General features: G+C 47.6%; 1 protein-coding gene across 5 annotated transcripts in view; it reads left to right on the top strand.

Annotated features, from left to right (window-relative positions):
* Positions 1-21285, top strand: part of LOC147018092 (sodium- and chloride-dependent creatine transporter 1-like) — a 210339-nt gene that overhangs the window by 112378 nt on the left and 76676 nt on the right. For 2 of the 5 annotated variants that reach the window (XM_085897435.1, XM_085897434.1), the window contains exons 10-12: positions 10954-11056; positions 11642-11742; positions 16753-16923. In XM_085897435.1, coding sequence (XP_085753561.1) covers positions 10954-11056; positions 11642-11742; positions 16753-16923 — 375 coding nt within the window. Of the gene's footprint in view, positions 1-10953; positions 11159-11641; positions 11743-13852; positions 13974-16752; positions 16924-17908; positions 18418-21285 lie in introns of those variants that run through there. The other 3 variants (XR_015062277.1, XM_085897436.1, XR_015062278.1) reach the window with 3 other exon arrangements.

Here is a 21285-nt window from a genome sequence, read left to right as displayed (position 1 = left end):
TGTCTGTGCTTTGTCCCCCCCTATATTTCTGCAGGACACTCAACATACACCAAAAAACCCCTTCTGGTGAAACTGCCAAATCAAGAATCACTGCTCACCTTCAATTTCATTCCTCTTTTTTCCCACCTTTGGAATAAACTCCCACACTCTCTTCAATCCCATTCTTCCCTTCAGGTCTTCAAAACAACTGTTCACCACCAACTCTTATCTTCCCCCATCCAAAACCGTGATCTTTACTATCCCTGTTAATCCATCCCAAACCCACCTCCTTCAAATTTCCTGCTTTCCTTCCTGAAAGTCCCTGCAGTGTCCATCTTGTGTACTTCGCCCTTCCACAGATCTCCTAATGTCTCTGTTCCCTCCTGTCATGTGCGTCCCTCTCCCACCCCTCTTGTCTCCTTCTCCCTTTGTTGTATGTTATGAGTGTTACCTCTTATACGAGTCTTGACAAGGTATACAAAAAAAAAACATGCATTACTGAGGCTGCCAGATGTGTACTATGTGCAGTGCAATCCTGATAGCAATCAACATATTGTTACGGCTGTGGAAATTTGCAATACACCAGAAAGGTCCTCAGGTTAGATATATCGAAAAGTTCATGTGTAGTTAGTCCACACCCGTTGCTTAGAGGTAATATGTGTGATTCATCCGGGCTGCGACACTTTGAGTTAGCCATTTTTCTTTACCTGTCGTTATTTTGGAACAACCACACCATCTCAGCAACCATGCCATCTCAACAACCACGCCATCTCAACAACCACGCCATCTCAACAACCACGCCATCTCAACAACCATGCCATCTCAACAACCACGCCATCTCAACAACCACGCCATCTCAACAACCACGCCATCCACACTACAACGCCACTAAAGTAGCAACGAAACCAGCCCCACCCCAATTTCTCCTCCGGTAAACAAGTTTGACGGTTGGAAACCAACTCCCGCCCCAATTTCTCTGGAATGTTCCTCCCCCCACCCACACGCCGCGAAGGGTGGGGCGGGCGCAGGAGAAATAAAAGGGCAAGAGGAACGCCTGGAAAGAGAGAGAGCGGATAGCAGAGACTTGGGGCAGTCGTGTGGAAGTCTTGGTCGTCGTGGTCTTGGTCCAAGTCTGTCGTGGTCCAAGTCTTAGACAGACTTGGGGCAGTCGGGTGGAAGTCTTGTCCTAGTAGCTGTGGGGAGAAGGCGTCACGACCTGCCCACCGTTGCAAGGCCCGAGATCATGCGCGGCTGTCCTAGTGGCCGTGGGGAGAAGGCATCACGACCTTCCCACCGTTGCAAGGCCCGAGATCAGGCGCGGCTACGCTAGTTGTCGTGGGGACGAGACGTCGCGACCTGCCCACCGTCGCACCACGAGGGTGCGGGTAAGACCCTTCAGTCTCGTGGGCCTTTTCGGTCATCCACGGCCCACGATCATAAAAGTCTACGGACCCCGTCTACCCCCTTGCCTGTGAGGGAGGTCTTTCTTTGTTTTTGTATGCATGCTGGGGCGTCGTGTCCTGCCTAGTAGAAACTGTGTAAGTGCTTGTAAATAATAATTATAGTCGGTCGTATTGCTTTTGCATTCTATTTGTTGATTGTATATTGCATGACTACCTTGCTTGTGTAGTGTGTGTAATTGAAATAAATGTGGTTGTGTGAAACGTATGCCGTTCGTTGCGTCCTTTCCCCATTGGAAGTGCCATCTTGTATCGTGGAATGAGTAGTGGGTTTTGAACGCCCGGTAAACAGAATCACATCCGTCGAGGTCGGCGATAACACCGCTCGGTTATCACTGTAGCACGGAATGGACCGCTTAAGCGGTTCGTGTCCTCGGCCGACCTGCGGCGAAGTACGATCGCCCCTTCGACCACTCGCGCAGGTACTTAGGTTGGTCGAATTTGGCGAGCAACCCTATCCTGCGCGGGTGGGCAATTGGCACAATCGTGGTGAGGTTAAACCCCCACCTGTGACTGGCTCGTGGCGGTAGTTCCAGGAGGGTCACGACTGAATTGTCAGTCCGGTGGGCGACGCGGCTGCCATTAGAGCTATGCGGCCGATCGCACACCAAGCGGGCCAGAATTCGCAACACTGGTGTCCAGGAGTGAGATTCGAATCCACCCCGTCTCCAACTAAATTCATGGGAATCGGTTCAGGGGTGAGTGGAGCGATCCCCGATTCCCACCAAACACGAGCAGTTAAATTAAATTCCACGGGATAAGATGGAGTTTCAAGGCGAGCGGGTGCCGGGGGTAGATATGGATTTAGAAATGGTAGAATCCATAGCCCAGGACGAAATCCCTGAGCAGGTAATCTTTATTGTGCAGGAACAGTTTCTCCCCCCACAAACGGTCCCAGAACCCGAAATGGGTGCGGCAGCGGCCGCTGTGTATGACACCTCCCCTCCCCTCTCCGCCAAAACCCCCGATCCTTGCCGAATCGGCTAAGCCGAGCGCACCCGACATTGCCCAGCTATGCGCCATGCTGGCGGGAATGAACGTGAATATGCAACAAATGCAAAACGAATTGAAGGAAGAAATAAAAAACAACATGGAAGCGAATACGCAAATACTGCGGGGTGAAATGCAGCGCGTGGGGCGATGCCTGCAGGCGGGCATAGTGGTGGCGCCACTTGCTGGAGCGAACGAGCTGGGGGGAAGTGCAACGGCTGTCAGGCCTGCAATGGAGGCAGGTGAGGACGAAATAATTCGGGAGACGCGTTGGGCGAGACTTGAGCAGGTGACAAAGCAACAGTGACGGTGACACAGAGAGAAAAAGTAAATGTGGTGACTGCGACGTGTAAGAGACACGTGGAGACTGCAGAAATAATCGTGGAGACAAGGGAGGTAATGGGTGATGAGGTGACTGAGTTAACAGAGACGAGGGAGATGGAAATGGTAGGGGAGAGACTGCACGATAAAGACGGGGTTAAGGACGAGCACACACACACGGAGTTAGTGGAGGACGATGAGGGGGAGCTCGGGGAATGTGTTGTGACCCGGTGCGAGCAGCTGGATAGCCTCCTCCAGGAACGGAGGGAGATGCTATGCTTCCTTGAGGCGGATCACGACCAGGTGGGTCCGGTCGAGCTTTGCGAGGTAGAGGGGACGAGTGCTGCGGACAGGTGCACACGAAGCTTGGGGGATATAGAGACCCCGGAACCCCTTGTGGTAACAGAGACCACGCGAATCCCCAGCGCGATGGTCCCGGTGTGTGTGGTGAAAGGTGTGAGTACGACCCCGTGTGTGAGTGGTATGGTGGTGAGTGTGCCAAAGTGCGTGCTTCCCAGCACGCAGTGTGTGAAAGGGGCACCGCGAGTGGAAGGAACCACGTGTACGCCAGAAACGGCACGTGTGAGAGGGACGGCGTGTGTGAGGTCGCTGTATGAAAGGGAGATGACGGTCGTCATGCGGGAGCACGCAGCCGCGTCTCCCGGTGTGAATGTAATATCGTGGTGTGTGAGCATCGTAACACGCAAGTATGCGTGGGTTGAATGGCGACGGAGACGGCAACAGGTGGACAAAGGCCGGGTAGTGGCCGTAGCTGGATTGGGGACCGCGCCGGGTTTGCACGGCAGCGCGCACGGGGTCCGTGCCGTGCTTCGCACGAGGCCGCCACATGCGCGCTTGCGGGAGTGAAACCCGGTCCGTAAACGCCAGCGGTAGATGTTGCCGATCCCGCGGACGGACAAAGGTTAGGCTGGACAACGGATTTGGACCGGATTGGTTCTCCACGCGAGCGTGTGTGTGAAGCTCCGTCGGGCAGAGCACATGTGTTCGTGTGGGGAACCCCTCAAAACGCGAGGCTTGTTTTTTTTTAATCCGCAGAGTGGCGTCATGGCTGCGTGTATGGTTGGAGGAGGGTGAATCCCTGCCGGATGGTACCGTCCAAGAGGGACGAGGTCCGGGAACAGCTGCCATGACGTCACGGGGAAAGAGCGCAGGCTGTGAGTTGCCGCGCTGGTGGTGCACATTTAAAAAAAAAAAGAAGCAAGCCTTGCTTCGGGTGAACAGAATCCCTGGGCAAGGGGTGGAAGACCTCCTTGGCCCCGGGGCACAGGATAATAACTAGTTAGGTGGAAGGGTTAGTGATAGTTAGACCGACTTCATGGGGCAGGGGTAAGTCCTCATGGAGTCCGTGGAATGGATTAGTTCGAGGGATTGTAATTGAGATTTAGAAAGGGAGATGGGAAATAATATTTGAGGACAGAGACAGACAGTGGATGTGTAGTGGGGACATAGCTTAGCTACGTAGATTAATAGGAACGTGCTGTAGTGTAAGGGACGACGTGGGAGCACGAGGTAGTTAGGGGAAGTAGTGAGCAGGATGGCAGAAATCAGCAATGTTTGAGTTGAAGAGTTGTGAGGTGGAGACATGATGAGTGAGTGAGAGGCCAGCGGGCCTGAGTGAATGGAGTGAATGGGGAATGCATGGTGCGATGAGTTATTGGGGGGAGGAGTGATTCCCGCCAAAGGGACCCCGGCGTCAGTGTAATGTGAGTTTGCTGGGGTAGCGAAATTGAAAAATGGAGGTCGTTTTGTTGTTGGTGGGAAAGTAGGCTCGATACCCGCTTGGAGGGGTGCAGGAGCCCTGTTGACGGGCTGGGAGCATGGCTGCGAAAGGTGAGTATCGCTGAGTGGGTACACCGGGCTAGTCGGCCGTGGTAGGCCAAGGGCCCATGGGGGGCCGGGATAGCGTAGTGGGCACGGGTGCGCCCGCATGATGCGGGGGCCCGGGGTGCCATTGGCCGCGTGGGCAGTGTCGTGGGCACGGGTGACCCTCGGAAAGGGGCTCGGGGCGCCAGCCTTCCACGTGAGCATTTCAGGGGAGTCGCCTTGGAGGCCACTCCCCGGTGTTTAGGGAACTGGTAGGCTCGGAGGCAGTGTCGTGCCCGGGGGTGCCATCGCTGGAGAATCGGCAGAGGGTAGTTCCTGCCAAGGGAGCCACGCTGCCCAGCCACAAAATTGTGCGGGGGCATGAGTGTAAGGAGAGACAGGAGAGGAAGAAGGGGATGAAGAATCCTCATGATCCTGGATAAGTGACCTTCCAGGGTATGCGGACTTCCTGGATAAGCGAACTTCCTGGATAAGCGAACTTCCTGGATAAGCCAATTTTCCTGGATAAGCGACCTTCCTGGATAAGTGACCTTCCTGGATAAGTGACCTTCCTGGATAAGCGAACTTCCTGGATAAGCGAACTTCCTGGATAAGCGACCTTCCTGGATAAGCGACCTTCCTGGATAAGCGACCTTCCTGGATAAGAGACCCTCCGCATGATTGAGAGCTTGAGAGGCACAATAAAAACTGCAGGGCATGGCCCGGAATTTAAGAGGACACCAACACAGGTGACGGGAATCTTGGTTGTTAGAACCAATAGTTTAAGCGAGAGGCGCTTGTTGAAAGCCCCAGGGTAGTTGAAAAGTTAAATGGATAGGGTAGATTAGGAAGTGTACCCCTCCGCACCATCCATCCCTTCGCTCTCATTGTGGGCCGCTGGACCCACTCTGGGTTAGATCGCTGAAATCTGAGGAGGCCATCCTGAGGCTTGAGTTGGGCTTCGACACAGGACGCTAGCTCTCCCTTGTTCCCCTCCAGGAAGGGAACGTAGGTGTTGGGAGTAGGCTAGGAGACGATAGGTTAGCCGAACAGAGACGATAAAGGGGGTGAGGGGACGATTTATAGAGGGGAAGTGAAAAAAAAATAAGTGGGGGCTAAATTGATTTTTTGCAAATTAAGGGGGTGGGTATGGACAGAGACAGGCAAAGGCGATAGGTTGGGAGGGAGACAGTAGGGTTGGTCCGAGCCCGCCTTCCGAGTGGCCAGCACCACCGCACTCCCTCCACCAACCTCCACTGAAAGGCAAAGGCTGGCCAACTTCATTGGCTGGCTGTGTTACTTCAAGGCCTGTGCCGGCCCACTTCATCAGCTGGTTGTTTAATGCAAGGCCTGTGCCGGTCGGATCGTCTGAAGGCTGTTTTTGCTTCAAGGCCTGTGCCGGTCGGATCATCTGCCGGCTGTGTTTGCTACAGCGGCCTTGTCATGCCATGCCTTGCCAGTCCACCTTTGCCATCCATGCCTACAGATTACTGCCCTCGTCATCTTTTGCCCCCGTTCTGTTTTGCATTTCCCCGCCCCTTGTTCATTGCCATGTGCGCCAGGATCGTCGCGCAGTTTGCGAGGACTGCTCTGTTGGCAGCTACAACACGGGCCTGCAGTGGCGGCCCATGCACCGTGTTTGCGTCCATCCGTCCATCCATCCATCCATCCATCCATTCATCCGTCCATCCATACATCCGTTGTGTTCATTACGTTTGCCACTTGAGCTGGCACGGAGACTGTGTTGCGCAGCTCATGCGCCGTTGCGTTCATTGCGTGTGCCACTTGAGCTGGCACAGAGACTGCGTTTGCACAGCTCATGTGCCTTTATGTTCACTGCGTCCATGTAAAAAGGGGGAGGCCTTGGTCTGCGTGTGTGCAGCCGGCCACATTCCCTGTCACCTGCATTATTGCATGAGCCAGAGACTGTGTGCAAGCAGCCTGGCTCCCTGCTAACTTTTCTCTTTGCAGTGTCCATCGATCCTGGGCCATGGAATAGTGTAAATTATAAGGTTAAGGTGTTAAGTTGTGGATTGTATATGAGTGCGCCCCCGGCATGTGAGTCTTAGCGCCGGCAATTTATTTAAGTCATCTGTATGAGTGGGTTTGTTAATTAGTTACTCAGCCCGTAGGTTATTTATTTTGGGGACACGAATACCATGAATGTCGCACTCAGGGATTCGAAGGTAAGACATATTTGGGGAGAACTACACATGATGGCACACGAAAATTCGATGACTCGGGACGAGTCTGTGAAAAGGGGAAGGGGTAGTGTTACGGCTGTGGAAATTTGTAATACACCAGAAAGGTCCTCAGGTTAGATATATCGATAAGTTCATGTGTAGTTAGTCCATACCCGTTGTTAGAGGGAATATGTGTGATTCATCCAGGCTGCGACGCTTTGAGTTAGCCATTTTTCTTTACCTGTCATTATTTTGGAACAACCACGCCATCTCAACAACCACGCCATCCACACTACAATGCCACTAAAGTAGCAACGAAACCAGCCCCAACCCAATTTCTCCTCCGGTAAACAAGTTTGACGGTTGGAAACTAACCCCACCCCAATTTCTCCTCCGGTAAACAAGTTTGACGGTGGGAAACCAACTCCCGCCCCAATTTCTCTGGAATGTTCCTCCCCCCACCCACGCGCCGCGAAGGGCGGGGCGGGCGCAGGAGAAATAAAAGGGCAAGAGGAGCGCCTGGAAAGAGAGAGAGAGAGAGAGCGGATAGCAGAGACTTGGGGCAGTCGTGTGGAAGTCTTGGTCGTCGTGGTCTTGGTCCAAGTCTGTCGTGGTCCAAGTCTTCGTCGTAGACAGACTTGGGGCATTCGGGTGGAAGTCTTGTCCTTGTGGCCGTGGGGAGAAGGCGTTACGACCTGCCCACCGTTGCAAGGCCCGAGATCAGGTGGGGCTGTCCTAGTGGCCGTGGGGAGAAGGCATCACGACCTGCCCACCGTTGCAAGGCGCGAGATCAGGCGCGGCTACGCTAGTTGCCGTGGGGACGAGACGTCGCGACCTGCCCACCGTCGCACCACGAGGGTGCGGGTAAGACCCTTCAGTCTTGTGGGCCTTTTCGGTCATCCACGGCCCATGATCATAAAAGTCTACGGACCCCGTCTACCCCCTTGCCTGTGAGGGAGGTCTTTCTTTGTTTTTGTATGCATGCTGTGGCGTCGTGTCCTGCCAAGTAGAAATTGTGTAAGTGCTTGTAAATAATAATTATAGTCGGTCGTATTGCTTTTGCATTCGATTTGTTGCTTGTATATTGCATGACTGCCTTGCTTGTGTAGTGTGTTTAATTGAAATAAATGTGCTTGTGTGAAATGTATGCCGTTCGTTGCGTCCTTTCCCCATTGGAAGTGCCATCTTGTATCGTGGAATGAGTAGTGGGGTTTGAATGCCCGTTAAACAGAATCACATCCGTCGAGGTCGGCGATAACACCGCTCGGTTATCACTGTAGCACGGAACGGACTGCTTAAGCGGTTCGTGTCCTCGGCCGACCTGCGTCGAGGTACGATCGCCCGGTCGACCACTCGCGCAGGTACTTTGGTGGGTCGAATTTGGCGAGCAACCCTATCCTGCGCGGGTAGGCAATTGGCACGATCGTGGTGAGGTTAATCCCCCACCTGTGACTGGCTCCTGGCGGTAGTTCCAGGAGGGTCACGACTAAATTGTCCGTCCGGTGGGCGACGAGGCTGCCATTAGAGGTACGCGGCCGATCGCACGCCAAGCGGGCCAGAATTCGGAACAATATAAATAGTAAAAGGCCAATTGCATCTCTCACCCATAATTGAAGAAACGACCAATAATCTCTCACCAAATCGATCATCTCGGCTGTGGTTAGGGATTCTTTCTTTCTTTTCTTTTTGAACCATACTCTGTGCAAAGCATTGGTGCTGCCGAAGCAGTCTCCTGGGCTATTTGGGCACAATCATGGACGGGTCACCACTCCGACACAGGATACCAGCAAGCTGGCACTCGTTTTGCTGACTTTGGAAGGATGACAGGCAGTCAACCACACCTGGTATTAATTCAACAGCCAAGCAGGATTTGAACTCGGGACCCTCAAATCCCAAGCCCACAACTCGAGCCATTAAGCTAACACCAGGCATGACTAGGGATTATCATAATTGAATCACCACTCAGCCATTCCAGTCAGTGAAGGCTACAAAAAGCAACCAGGAAGACTTACCCAAGATTAGCCCCAACAAGCATTGAAACTGGTGCGATGGCTGATTGGGGCTTGTTGCACTGGGGCCTCATGTATGTGCTGCATGAATATGTCTGTGGCTGTGGAGGAACTTGGGTCGAGTTTAAAATAGAAAAAGACTTACCTTGGCTTCACATTCTTGTTTGCTTTATGAAGACTTCACTGACTTGTGATAGAAAGGAGTGTGGGTAATTGCATCATTCACGATCGGCAGCATGAAACATTCAGTGGGTGTGAAGGTCAAGCCTGATACCCAAACCTGGGGCAGACATGAAACACATGACGCCAAACAGATGACCCAAACACCCGAACCAGAAGCAAATTCATCCTCCAGTCCCACTCTATTTATTAAAGCTATCCCAAACCTCATGCCGATTGGTCCAATTCGCAGTCCAGTCATAACTTGTCGCTGTGCCCATCGGATGAAATATGTACAGCTGCCTCCTCTGCAGCTGCACTTCTGGTGTCATATTGTACTTTTGAGGACGGAAGATAGTATTCTTTTGAAATGTCAAGATTTTAACAAAGAATTTTATTATCTTGGCCTGGCATGCCTTTTTTATTTCTTTTTTTTTTTCATGTTGAAGGCTACAGGCACGGACTTTTAGTCCTCATTGAGGTCAAGCCTTAAATAAAAGAACTGCATGAATAGAAATGAGGAGGGAAAATGAGTGAGTAAGAAAAATGTATGATGAAAAGGAAATGATGTTTGTTTGCAAGAAAGAGAGATTAAAGATAGCCCGATGCTATAGTTTGAGTGAGACAGAAAGTAAGACCAGCAATCCTGACACGGAGAGTGTAAGATGGTTCCGGGCATCACTTTAACGCTCCTAAGTCAGAACGGTAGTACCACCCTGGGTGGTTGCAGTCTACAATCTACGACCTAAAGCTTTTACTTTCAGTACAATATGTCTGTCTCTTGAGATGCCTATTTATAGTCATATACCTGTATGTGTATATATATATATATATATATATATATATATATATATATATATATATATATATATATATATATATATATATATATATATATTATACATAGATATTTAGGATTAATTTTGGTGAATTTGAATTGGAGCCTCCACTGATGAAGTTGATACTTTTTCTTCCTGATTTTTTTTTTTTGTGTACAAGGTCATGGCTTTTGGAAGAGCTATAATCTATATTAATATTTCGGCACGCCCCTTTCTTTGTTCCACCATCAGATTTTTGTTACTGCATGAAATGAAACAAGATTTGGCACATATACTAATGATATTATTGTCTTCCTTAAGAGGCCCCTCAAAATTTGTTTTGATGCATTTTCACAAACTCCAACGGATTCCATTCAAATTCGGTACAATTATGGCTTTTGGTCCAACTTAGGTCATTGGCTATAATTTTTTCCATAACACTTCCGATATTCGAAAAAATCGATAAATCGATATCCCTTATGGGATTTTCCATTCAAATCCACTCAAGTTTAAGGCCGACGGGGGACGCAAATTTCCACTTTGCCCCGGGCGCTGTTTTACCTCCGCTACGCCAAGCTGTTAGGGTTAGGGTTTGGGTTAGTGTTAGGGTTAGGGTTAGCTACCTTTACACTAACCCTAACCCTAACAGCTAACCCTAACAGCTAACCCTAACCGCTAACCCTAACCGCTAACCCCTAACCGCTAACCGCTAACAGCTATTCAGGAAATTTGCAAGAAAGCCCGGGCAACGCCAGGCTTTATTGCAAGCCCGAGCAACGCCGGGCATTATTACTAGTATAGAATGTTTCAAGATGCAACAGAACAAAGAGAGAGAGAGAGAGAGATAGAGATACAGATGGAGATAGATATTTTTCTAGGGATGGGGGGGGTGGACGGGGGACGGGACACAAACACAGCAGTGTTGAGGGACAAAATAGAGGGAGACATGGACAAATCGGGGGTGTGGGGAGGAATGAGGGGTAGGTTAAGGTGCAAAGGGTGGACAAGATGAATACAAATTCCCATAAATATGGACATTGTTGAAATCTAAGATTTAAATTGCAAAATGATATCACCAGTGTGAACATCAATGAAGAAGTGATGGAGAGAGCCTCAAAATCCCCCCCAAAGTGCATAACTATTTGTCTTTCTTTCTTAGCTGCTCGTTTGTACACCTAACCTTACTAGTGTGTTTAACTCTCTCTTGCAGGGTGGCATGTATGTATTCCAGCTGTTTGACCATTATTCTGCCAGTGGGATGACCTTGCTGTGGCAGGCTTGCTGGGAGTGCATTGTGGTGGCCTGGGTCTATGGTGTGTGAGCGGAAGCTATTTTCTTTTTTATTTGTCTTCTCCAAGATCTCCTTTTCACCATCCTCCTTTCTCCACTCCATATATATCTTCTACACATAACAAGTGAGAGTTGATGCAGAGAAGGTGAACTATTTCTAAAATCAATGCAATTATATGAATCGTAAAGAGTCAAGGATGAATCTGGGGTCGTTAAATGGGGGAGATTTAGAGTTCACATTTGAAGTGCAATGGGGGGGGGGCAGGTTTTCGTCAAAATTTGATGGTTGTCTCGACGTCTTGATTATCTGGATTCATGGTACCTGATTTTTTTTTACCACCATGGTAAAAAAGGCAATCCATGGTACAATCCGTACCATGGATTGCCTTTTGTTGAGTTTTCAGATCCATGGTTTACCTTATCTGTTGCATATGATTAGTGGACATTTGAAGTGAACTTTAAACTTTACAACAGGTCATGAATCAATGCCTCTTTGAAAGGCTTAGTCATGGACTCATTCATTTTATCATCCCTCCATCATGTCTTCCCCTTATTCTTCCACAAAGACTGCCTTAAGAACTGACTTTTTGTCAATTATTTTTCTGAAGGAGGAGACCGTTTTATGGATGACGTGGCTCATATGATTGGTTATAAGCCCTTTCCATGGATGAAATGGTGTTGGGCATTCATCACTCCGTGTGTTTGCATGGCAAGTACTTTATGAAAAACTCAGCAACTCGTGATTTGTTTTATACATACATGTGCAAATATGATGTGGAGGGGGCAGATTTGGGAGTGAGCTTCCTTGACATGGGGATGTGGTACAAGCCTTAGTAATTGCATGTTGAGGATGTTCGATACCAATGTGAACTTTGCTCGGTTCACATGTACACCTATGCATTTATTCTTTCACTCTTGTATTTCTACTTTGGACATATCGTTTTTGTTGTTGCTGGACTAGCTAATTTTAATAAAAAAAATGTACACTACCGGTCAAAAGTTTTAGAACACCCCCATTTTTCAGTTTTTACTGAAATTTAAGCAGTTCAAGTCCAGTGAATAACCTGAAATGGTACAAAGCTAAGTGGTAAACTGCCAGAGGTTAAAAAAAAAAAAAAAAAGTATTGGTTACCAAAAATTGAAAAATAATGTAAATTTCAGAGTTGTTAAAAAAGGCCCTTTTCAGGGAACAATAATGGATTAGCAACTGCAGCTGTTCTGCAGCAATGGAAGTAAATTAAGTCTTGAAAGTTGATGCAAACAATTCCTACAGGTGTCCCAGCTTTTGTTGATTAGTGACAAACCCTCTGTCTGTATAAAAGCAGTGTTGGAACAGACTGTGTTGCTCCACCCTCTGAAGCATTATTTGGACAATATTGCACTGCAGGAAGTAGTATATTGCTATCATAATGGCGAGAAAAAGACGATTAAAAAAGGAAGATAGACAGACCATTATAACCCTTAAAAGTGTAGGTCTTTCCTTTAGAGAAATTGCAAAGTAAGCCAAGGTGTCAGTGAGTGCAGTTTCCTACACCATCAAAAGGCACTTGGAAACTGGAGGAAACTCTGACAGGAAGAGGCCTGGTAGATCCAAAGCCACACCACAATCAGAAGACAAGTTTCTGAGAGTTAACAGCTTGCGTGATAGGCGGCTCACAGGACAGCAGCTTCAAGCACAGCTTAACATTGGTCGAAGTAAGGAAGTCTCAGTTTCAACTGTGAAGAGAAGACTTCGAGCTGCAGGTTTGACAGGTCGAGTGGCAGTATGAAAGCCATTGCTAAGATTGCAAAATAAGAAAAAGAGGCTTGCCTGGGCCATGAAGCACCACCAGTGGACTACTGAAAACTCGAAGAAGGTCTTATGGACCGATGAATCAAAATTTGAAATCTTCAGTTCATCACGCAGGGTTTTTGTACACCGTCGAGTAGGTGAAAGGATGGTTCCTCAGTGTGTGACACCAACTGTGAAACATGGAGGAGGAAGCATGATGATCTGGGGCTCTTTTGCTGGATCTAGAGTCGGCGACTTGCACAGAGTGACTGGCACCCTGAAACAAAAGAGCTACCACAGCATTTTGCAGCGCCATGCAATACCCTCTGGTCCACGCCTAGTTGGTCAGGAGTTCATCCTACAGCAAGATAACGACCCAAAAACATACCTCCAGGCGGTGTCAGAACTACTTTAGAACAAAAGAACAAGACGGTAGGCTTCAAATCATGGAATGGCCAGCACAGTCTTCAGACTTAAACCCCATCGATCGAGCTGGGTTGGGATGAACTGGACAGAAAGGTGAAAGCAAAGCAACCTACAAGTGTAACACATTTGTGGAAACTTCTGCAACAGTGTTGGGAAGAACTTTCCGAACAATATTTGATTTCCATTGTAGAAAGAATGCCACGAGTATGTTCGGCTGTTATATCTGCAAATGGTGTTGGCCGGCTGAAAACATGGTTTGACCCCCAAAAAATGCTACAAAAGGTTTCTCAATGGTTTATTGTCGCATCAGGTGTGCTTAATAACACATTAAAAGTCTACCACAGTCTGACCACTGGAAAGGTCTAATTTTCAAGATGGTGTCCAAGATGGCCGCAAAATCCTTAAAATACCCTAACTCCTTCATTATTCATCTGAGACAAGTAATTTTGGTGTTCCTTCCCTGTGTTTTGGGGGCTTAGGAATCCATTTGGCTTGTTCAAATTGCAGTGATATAATTACATAATTGTGAATTCCAATATACAATTTGCTTTGTGTGACTCTTTATTAACATTATTTATTTATTGACTATTTATTAATGACCTTCTGTTTTGCATCTTTTCAGGCCTGACCATGAGTGAGCATCGTAAATCAAGAGACTTGCCCCATCTGCCATGAAGACTTAGAAGATGCTTCTGATGTGGTTGAAGTTCGGCAGAAGGGAGCTGATGGAATCAACAGTGCAAGTGTGCAAAGAGGGGATGATGTAGTCGTTTCAGCTGGTGAAAAAGTACACTCAAAAGGTTGAAAGTGGTACATCAATACAAAAGACATTGAAAGCTAAAAAGGAAAGAAAGGTGAGCCACCAAAGAAGTGCCAGAGTATCATCCCGTCCTTTCAACAGCCAAACGGATTGCCTTTTCTGTGGGACTATGGTAACACCAGGAGGTGCAGGCTTTAGTTATGTAAAGACCGATACGTTCGTGAAGACCATTCTTGAGTGTTGTGACAGTCGTTCAGATGAATGGGCCTTCACTGTGAAAGGCAGGAATGAATATTATTGCTGTGATCTACATGCAGCGGACTGTATTTACCATCACTCATACAGTGGTAATTTCCGGTCTGGGCTTCGCACACCACTACAGTTCCAGAATGTCCCAGAGGCAAAGCACAGAAAGTCTGGCCGGCCCAAAAACGAAGATCAGGAGCAGGCATTCATGAACGTTTGCTCTTACCTTGAGAATAATGATGAAGAATAGTTGACAATTGCACATTTCCGAAATAAAATGAAGGAATTTATGCCAAATACAGATTCCGTACCATTTGGAAATCAGTACCTCAAGGGAAAATTGAAAGAACAGTATGGGGACAATGTTCATTTTGCTGAAGGGGAAGGCCTCCATGACAGTAACAATGAAGGAAAAGACATCACAGATACTGAGATCTTATTTCAACACCCAAGCAAAGGACGAAGAATCACAGAAACAGACGATCATTGAAACAGCGGCACGACTCATTAAAAGTGATATCAAGTCCAATGTGCCGTCCCTTACAAATCAATATCCAAGTGCAAAGTCGCTCAAGCTTGATTCTGCCCTTTCGTTTGTTCCTGACACTCTGCGGACATTGTTGAATGGTCTTTCCGTAGGTAAGGAGACAAGACGAAAGGTTGCTGGAATAGGACACGTAATTGTCCGGGCAGTTCGACCACGTGCTGTTGTAGCTCCCTTACAAGTTGGCCTTGCAGTGCAGGCACATCATTTGTATCGGTCACAATTCCTCGTGGATACCCTTCATGAAATGGGATTTAGTTCTTATAAAGAAGTCATGCGTTTTGAAAAGAACGCAGCAGATTCAGTTGCTCCAGATATGTTTGCGGATGACATTGATTTGCTGGACATGGCACTTATTTTCGCCGGGGATAATGTTGACCACAATATCCTTGCTATCGATGGCAGGGGGACCTTCCACGGAATGGGGATCATAGCAGCACTCACCCCAGGGGGGAAGAAGGATCGTGTCATTCCAAGAAGAAACGTTACCAACCTTGATTTTTCAGTGCAAAGTAAAATTCCAATCAAACATCGCTTCGCTAAACATGTGCGCCAAACCACCGTGTTCGAACAACTCCCGGCATTGGTCAACTGTGATAGGACAATTTATGTACTATGGGAGCTCTCACTAAACTTCAACCAGGAAACCCCTGGGTGGCAGGGAATGATGCATATCATTCATCAAGGATTAGAACACCCAGGCCAATCATCAATTGTGTTATTGCCTATGATTGACTTGTACTCTTGGGACAAGACATGCATTCTGTCCACGCTTGATTTCATTTGCGATCTCGCTATCAAACACCATGCTCCGCCCATTATTACATTTGATCAGCCCCTGTATTGGAAAGCTGCAGAGATCATCATGGATGCACCACAGATTAGCCACTTGAAAAGCATTGTCTTGATGCTTGGATGTTTTCACACATTCATGAATCTACTTGGTGCAATAGGCACACTGATGGAAGGTACAGGACTCAGGAACATTATGGAAGTTGTGGATGGTGCAAATGCTGACCAGCATATGATGACTGGAAAATCAGTGCAAAGAGCTTTCCCTGGACATTTGCTGGTGGACAGATGTCTCAATCACCTGGTTGTGTCGGATCTGCTGGAGGATAACCCACAGTTCGAGTCATTGGTGGACCATGCGGGAGAAACGTACTCATCCTTGGTGGCGAAAGAAACGACTTTGGAGAGTGCTATAGCATCGGATATGTTGATCCAAATGAAAGAAAAGATTGACACAAAGAAGGCAGAACTTAGCACAAGGTCAAAAACCAGTCAGCTGTGGATAAACTATCAGAGAATGCTGCAGACTGCCCGAGCGGTGATCAAAGCGAATCACACAGGATCTTGGAAATAACTATTATGGGATTTGTAATCACTTTGTACTTGTATTCACTTTACTATAATTTAAATATGCTAATTGGATTCCTAGATCCCCAAAAGATGGGGTTACACACCAAAATTACTTGTCCAGGATGAATAATGAAGGAGTTAGGGTATTTTAAGGATTGGGTGGCCATCTTGGATGCCATCTTGAAAATTAGACCTTTCCAGTGGTGAGACTGTGGTGGACTTTTGATATGTTATTAAACACACCTGATACTACAAGAAACCATTGAGAAACCTTGTGTAGCAATTTTTTTAGGGTAAGGTGGCTTTTTTCATATATGCAGCCACTGGCTACTTTGATGAGTCAAAAATTTAGATTCAATTTTGTTCAACAAAATGATTCCATGATTTCTTTTTTATCTGCAATTGTTTATTTGTTCTATGCTTAAATTTCAGAGTACATTGAAACAATAAACTGCTTAAATTTCAGTAAAAAACTGGAAAAATGGGGGTGTTCTAAAACTTTCAACCAGGAGTGTACACGTATGGGTGGTTGACTCGTGATTGAAAAGTCTTTTGATTTTTTTTTAACTCCTTGTAACGTTGATTCCCTTGTCTTCCCTTCACCCCACAGGGTATTTTTGTTTTTAACCTGGTGCATTACAAGCGTTTGATGTACAACAAGACGTACCTTTACCCCGTGTGGGGTGATGCCATCGGCTGGGCCATGGCACTCGCCTCAATGTCATGCATCCCTGGGGTAGCCATATTCCGCCTTGTCCGAGCCAAAGGTTCACTCAGAGAGGTAGGGTTTTTTTATAATTACTTCTTGGTGATGTTGGAAAATTACATCTTTTGTACAGTGGTATTCAGGATTATGGAACAATTACAAGATAGAGAATTTTAAAAATCTTTATGATTGCGGAGGGGGGGAGGAATGGGCGAATAGCAGGGTGGGGGAGGAGATAGAGGGGAAGGATGGGGGAAGGGGAGGGAGTGATATGCATATAACACTACCATGGACCACCACTCAAGAAGGGACAATGTGCAGTTGTCACATGGATTTTCCTTTCCATTAATATATAATATTTGCATGAACATCATTTCTAAGCAGTTGTTTCTGCATTAATGGATTCTCAAACAGGACAAATGTTTCATATGAAACATTGAAACATGAGGGGGGGGGAGAGCTCAACTAATGTGAATTGTCAATCTCAGAAAAATCTTTGCAGGGCATTACCAAAATAGTGATCGAGTCATATGGAAGGAAAAAATAAATGTGTATTAAATGTTCACTCAATGAGGGGTAAATCTTGTGGTTGTAGGCTGTTGGGGAAAGGGGTATGGGGGTAATTTATGGCAATGGTGAACTGCTTCAACCTTCAGTCACAACTTTAGTACAATAGATCACAATAGCAACTATCAAGCAGTCTTGTTTTGCTATATTCGTTTTAAGTTTTGAATCTTACATTAACTTTGTTTATTTTGTTGGATTTTGGCTTGCATGCTCGTGGTTAACAACTGTTGGGTAGTTTGGAAACTGTTCAAGTACCATCAGTATTTTTAACAAAAAAAAGTAAGGTTCCAGAAGTGGTAGCTGGTAGTAATCCTAGGTTGAAAGTTAAAATCTCGAGGGTATAAAAGAAGAGTCCATTTGGCTCGTTTTGCTCATAATGTATCCACACCACATTGTTGTTCCAATTTTACAATTGACTCCCAAATCCCATTTTATTTATATGCAAGGAATTTTGACAAAGTATTAGCACACCACTGCCTACTCTTTTTGAAAGATACCGTGAAACAACATCAACACCCTCAATGCAGATGAGACGGCCTGTTTTACATCCACATCTGAAGGACTGCATGTACCGAGATCCAATACCCTTGCAGTTGGCTAGCATCAGGATGGGAGCTCTAGTTGGAGATACCGTCGAGATGGGAATCGATTCCAGGACTGGACAGGTCGTACCTGAGCATGCTTCAAATTGAGCATAATGCCAACCTTAGCCACTGAGCCTCTTATCTTTCGGTACCTGTGCTTCCCTTCTAAGATCTGACAGGATTGAGTGTATTGGAACTGATAACTTACAGACTTTCTGTGCCAAACTTTAAAAATTGGCCCTTAAGTTACCAATCAAGTTTTGATGTTTTTGGTAATGCCCTGTAAAGCTTTCAACTTTGGATGCTGTGTCCAGAATGCACATTACATTCAAGTAATGAAAAATTAAAAAAAAACTCATCCTGGAAATAGCTTCCTATAAATCTTCTCTGATTGTGTAGCCTCAGGACTGCCAACAAAATTATCATTCTTACTGCTTCAACTATAGTACAATTACTTGGGGAGAGGGGGTTGGGGGGTGGGGGTGGATGATATCACCCTTCCAGAAAGCTTTCTTTGTTGACCCTGCTTACATCGATTTTGTTTCAATGCCAAAGTAAGACGAAGGATTTAGGTTTGTTTTTCTATGCAAAAATCCAAGCTCTATGAAGAGTAGGGTTATGGAAGGTAGAAAGCAATGCATTGTCAGTCATGCAGTGGAGAAACGGGCTGGTGACAAGCAAGGGATTGAACAGAGGAAGAGAAGCAGGAATGATGCGTGGTAACATGCAAGTAATAGTGGTGGGTTATGGGAGATATCCATCCATCCATGGGGACCATACTCCATGCAGAGCGTTGCTGCTGCCTAAGCAGTCTCCTTGGCTATTGGGCACAATCCTGGACTCCGACACAGGATACCAGCAAGCTGGCACTCATTTTGCCGACCTCAGAAGGATGACAGTCAGAGTCAACCCCACCTGGTATAAATTCAACAGCAGAGTGGGATTTGAACTCGGGATCCTCGGATCCCAAGCCCACCACCATAACCATTAAGCTAGCACCAGGCATATATGGGAGATATGAGGGTAGAAAACATTATGCATTGGGATTTAGAATGACATGTGTTTGTGGTGTCCTTCCAACTTTTGAAGCCCTGGAGGAAAGAATGGGATTGAACTGATTCAGGAAAGTGGTTACAACAAACACAGCAGGAGATACGAAAAAGAATGTAGGTGGAGCAGAAAGCCTGGATTTTCATAATTTCACAAGGAGGTAGTTGGTGGAAGAACGTGTACCCGATAGGAACACACAAGGAAACAAGGAAATTAGACACAGGTGGAGGCCATTCAGCCCCTCATGCCTGCGCCACATCAATACCAGACCAAAAAAAGAGAATGCAAGATGTTTTTGATATTTTTAAAAAAATTGTGTTTCTTTTGTATTTTTTCCCCCAGGGGAGGCGGCATGGGCTTGGGTAAAAAAAAATGCACAACATCAACCACATAACATCCCTTGAGACCCCCACCAACAGCACTCTGTACACATGCACACGATCACCCATCAATGCTCAAGCTACCTAAAAGTCCTGTCAACATCCCCTTACCCCTCTTTCTCCATAACTTCCAGGTCCCTATCTAATTATAATTTAAATTTATCTACTGTTTCTGCTGCCACTACCTTTCCAGGGAGGCCATTCCATGCATCAACTACTCTGAGTAGAAGGACCCTGCCTTAATACTGTACTGTACTGAAATGGAAGATGCTTAGCAGGCAGACACGAGCGGAAGGACAGTCGAGCCGGGCTGTGTTGTACAAGCACGAGCGCGGGCGTACTCTGCCCGGCAGCTCTCCTTTATTCGTATGCACACGCACGAGCCGGACGACTCCAGCATTACTACGACGCCTCAGACGGCGCGCACACCCTATATCCCTTGCAGATACGATAACCACCACGACCCCTCCTCCCATCATGCATCATCACCATGCCCCTCCGCGTAGGCCCGCAGACTACACCACACTCCTCCCTCCTAAAAGTATGATTATTAAATGATCAGTATTATAAGAAGCATAGACAACACGAAGAACCTCGGTATAATAGTCATGCAAATAAAATGAAAACAGCGAAGTATAACAGCACATCACATCATATAATGCGTGGAAGCGAGCTACTGGAGAAGCACAGCAGCACTACGCAGCAAAAACGCCCCCAGGCAGACTTGAAACAGATAAACCTTTCGAGGCCGGACCCCCGCTGTCTGGAACCCGCGGCGCCACCGCCAGACCCAACCGACCTTGGTGGGGGCGCTGAACAGCACCCTTGGCTGGAAGCAACAAACACTCCCCAACCCCCACGCACCATCATCAGTTGAGATTCCACCGCATGGCCAAAACGGCCTTGAGCGCACCCAGAGAGCCACACCCCAGGCGCCAGGCACGCCTGACCTCGCTGAAAGCAGAGGTGGGGGTAACGCCGACCAGCGCACGAGTCCCGGCTCCGAGTCGATCTCCGAGACCCACACGGCAGTTAGACGGTAGTAATTCCATTTAAACCCCACTTCAACCATAAGCTCGTTATAAATCAATAGGAATAACATTTGAACCATCGCGAATTCATTTTTCCGTACAGCGCGCTTTTTTGATAACATCCCAGCACATGACAAAGCAACTACCTGCGGCCCGGGACAATGGACGGCCAACCCAACCTTTTTATTCGCCACCACCGCTCCTGAAGCCCCCACATCACATTGATCATAATCCAACTCCCATTGACTGATCTCCGCCACATCCACTTTCACACGAGAACTGCTGGCATTTATTTCAACAACATTAAACTGCATCACGAGAGCAAGGAAAAGCACATATGCCATGAACAACACCCCACAACCCACATCACGAGTTCGTTTCTTGGTTGCCGACTTGATGTTGCGACTCGCGACTCCCTCTAACGCCACGGGCTCACCGCCACCTGTTGAAGCTGCCTGAACAACACCGATGCGCATTGCCTCACGAACCCTGCCGAAGCGCGGGAACTCATCGCGAACGAAGCGCGGGAACTCATCGCGAGAGCTGATATGGCTCTCGCCGCTCCTGGAGCGCACATCATCGCCGCAGGCAGCAACGAACGGTGGCTCCCGCTGCATCGACGCGGCCCCCGCCGCCAGAGCCTCGCCCTCGGTACTCGACGAAGGTCTCGAAGAGAGCACTGGCACATCTGGAGGCACGAACCGGAACCCGTTCCGACCCAAAAGGGTCCGGCTCGCCGAGTCCGGCTCCTGCTCCGGCTCGCCGGCATCGTCATGCCCCGGCTGCAGGCTGACCTCCAGGTCACTGGGGTCCCGCTGCGGTGCC

This window comes from Eptatretus burgeri, chromosome 10, assembly GCF_056783735.1.
Source record: "Eptatretus burgeri isolate ZD-2024b chromosome 10, Ebu_testis_v1, whole genome shotgun sequence".
Lineage (NCBI taxonomy): Eukaryota > Metazoa > Chordata > Myxini > Myxiniformes > Myxinidae > Eptatretus > Eptatretus burgeri.
Note: the sequence above shows the minus strand (reverse complement) of the source record. Positions and strands in the feature narration are given on the sequence as shown.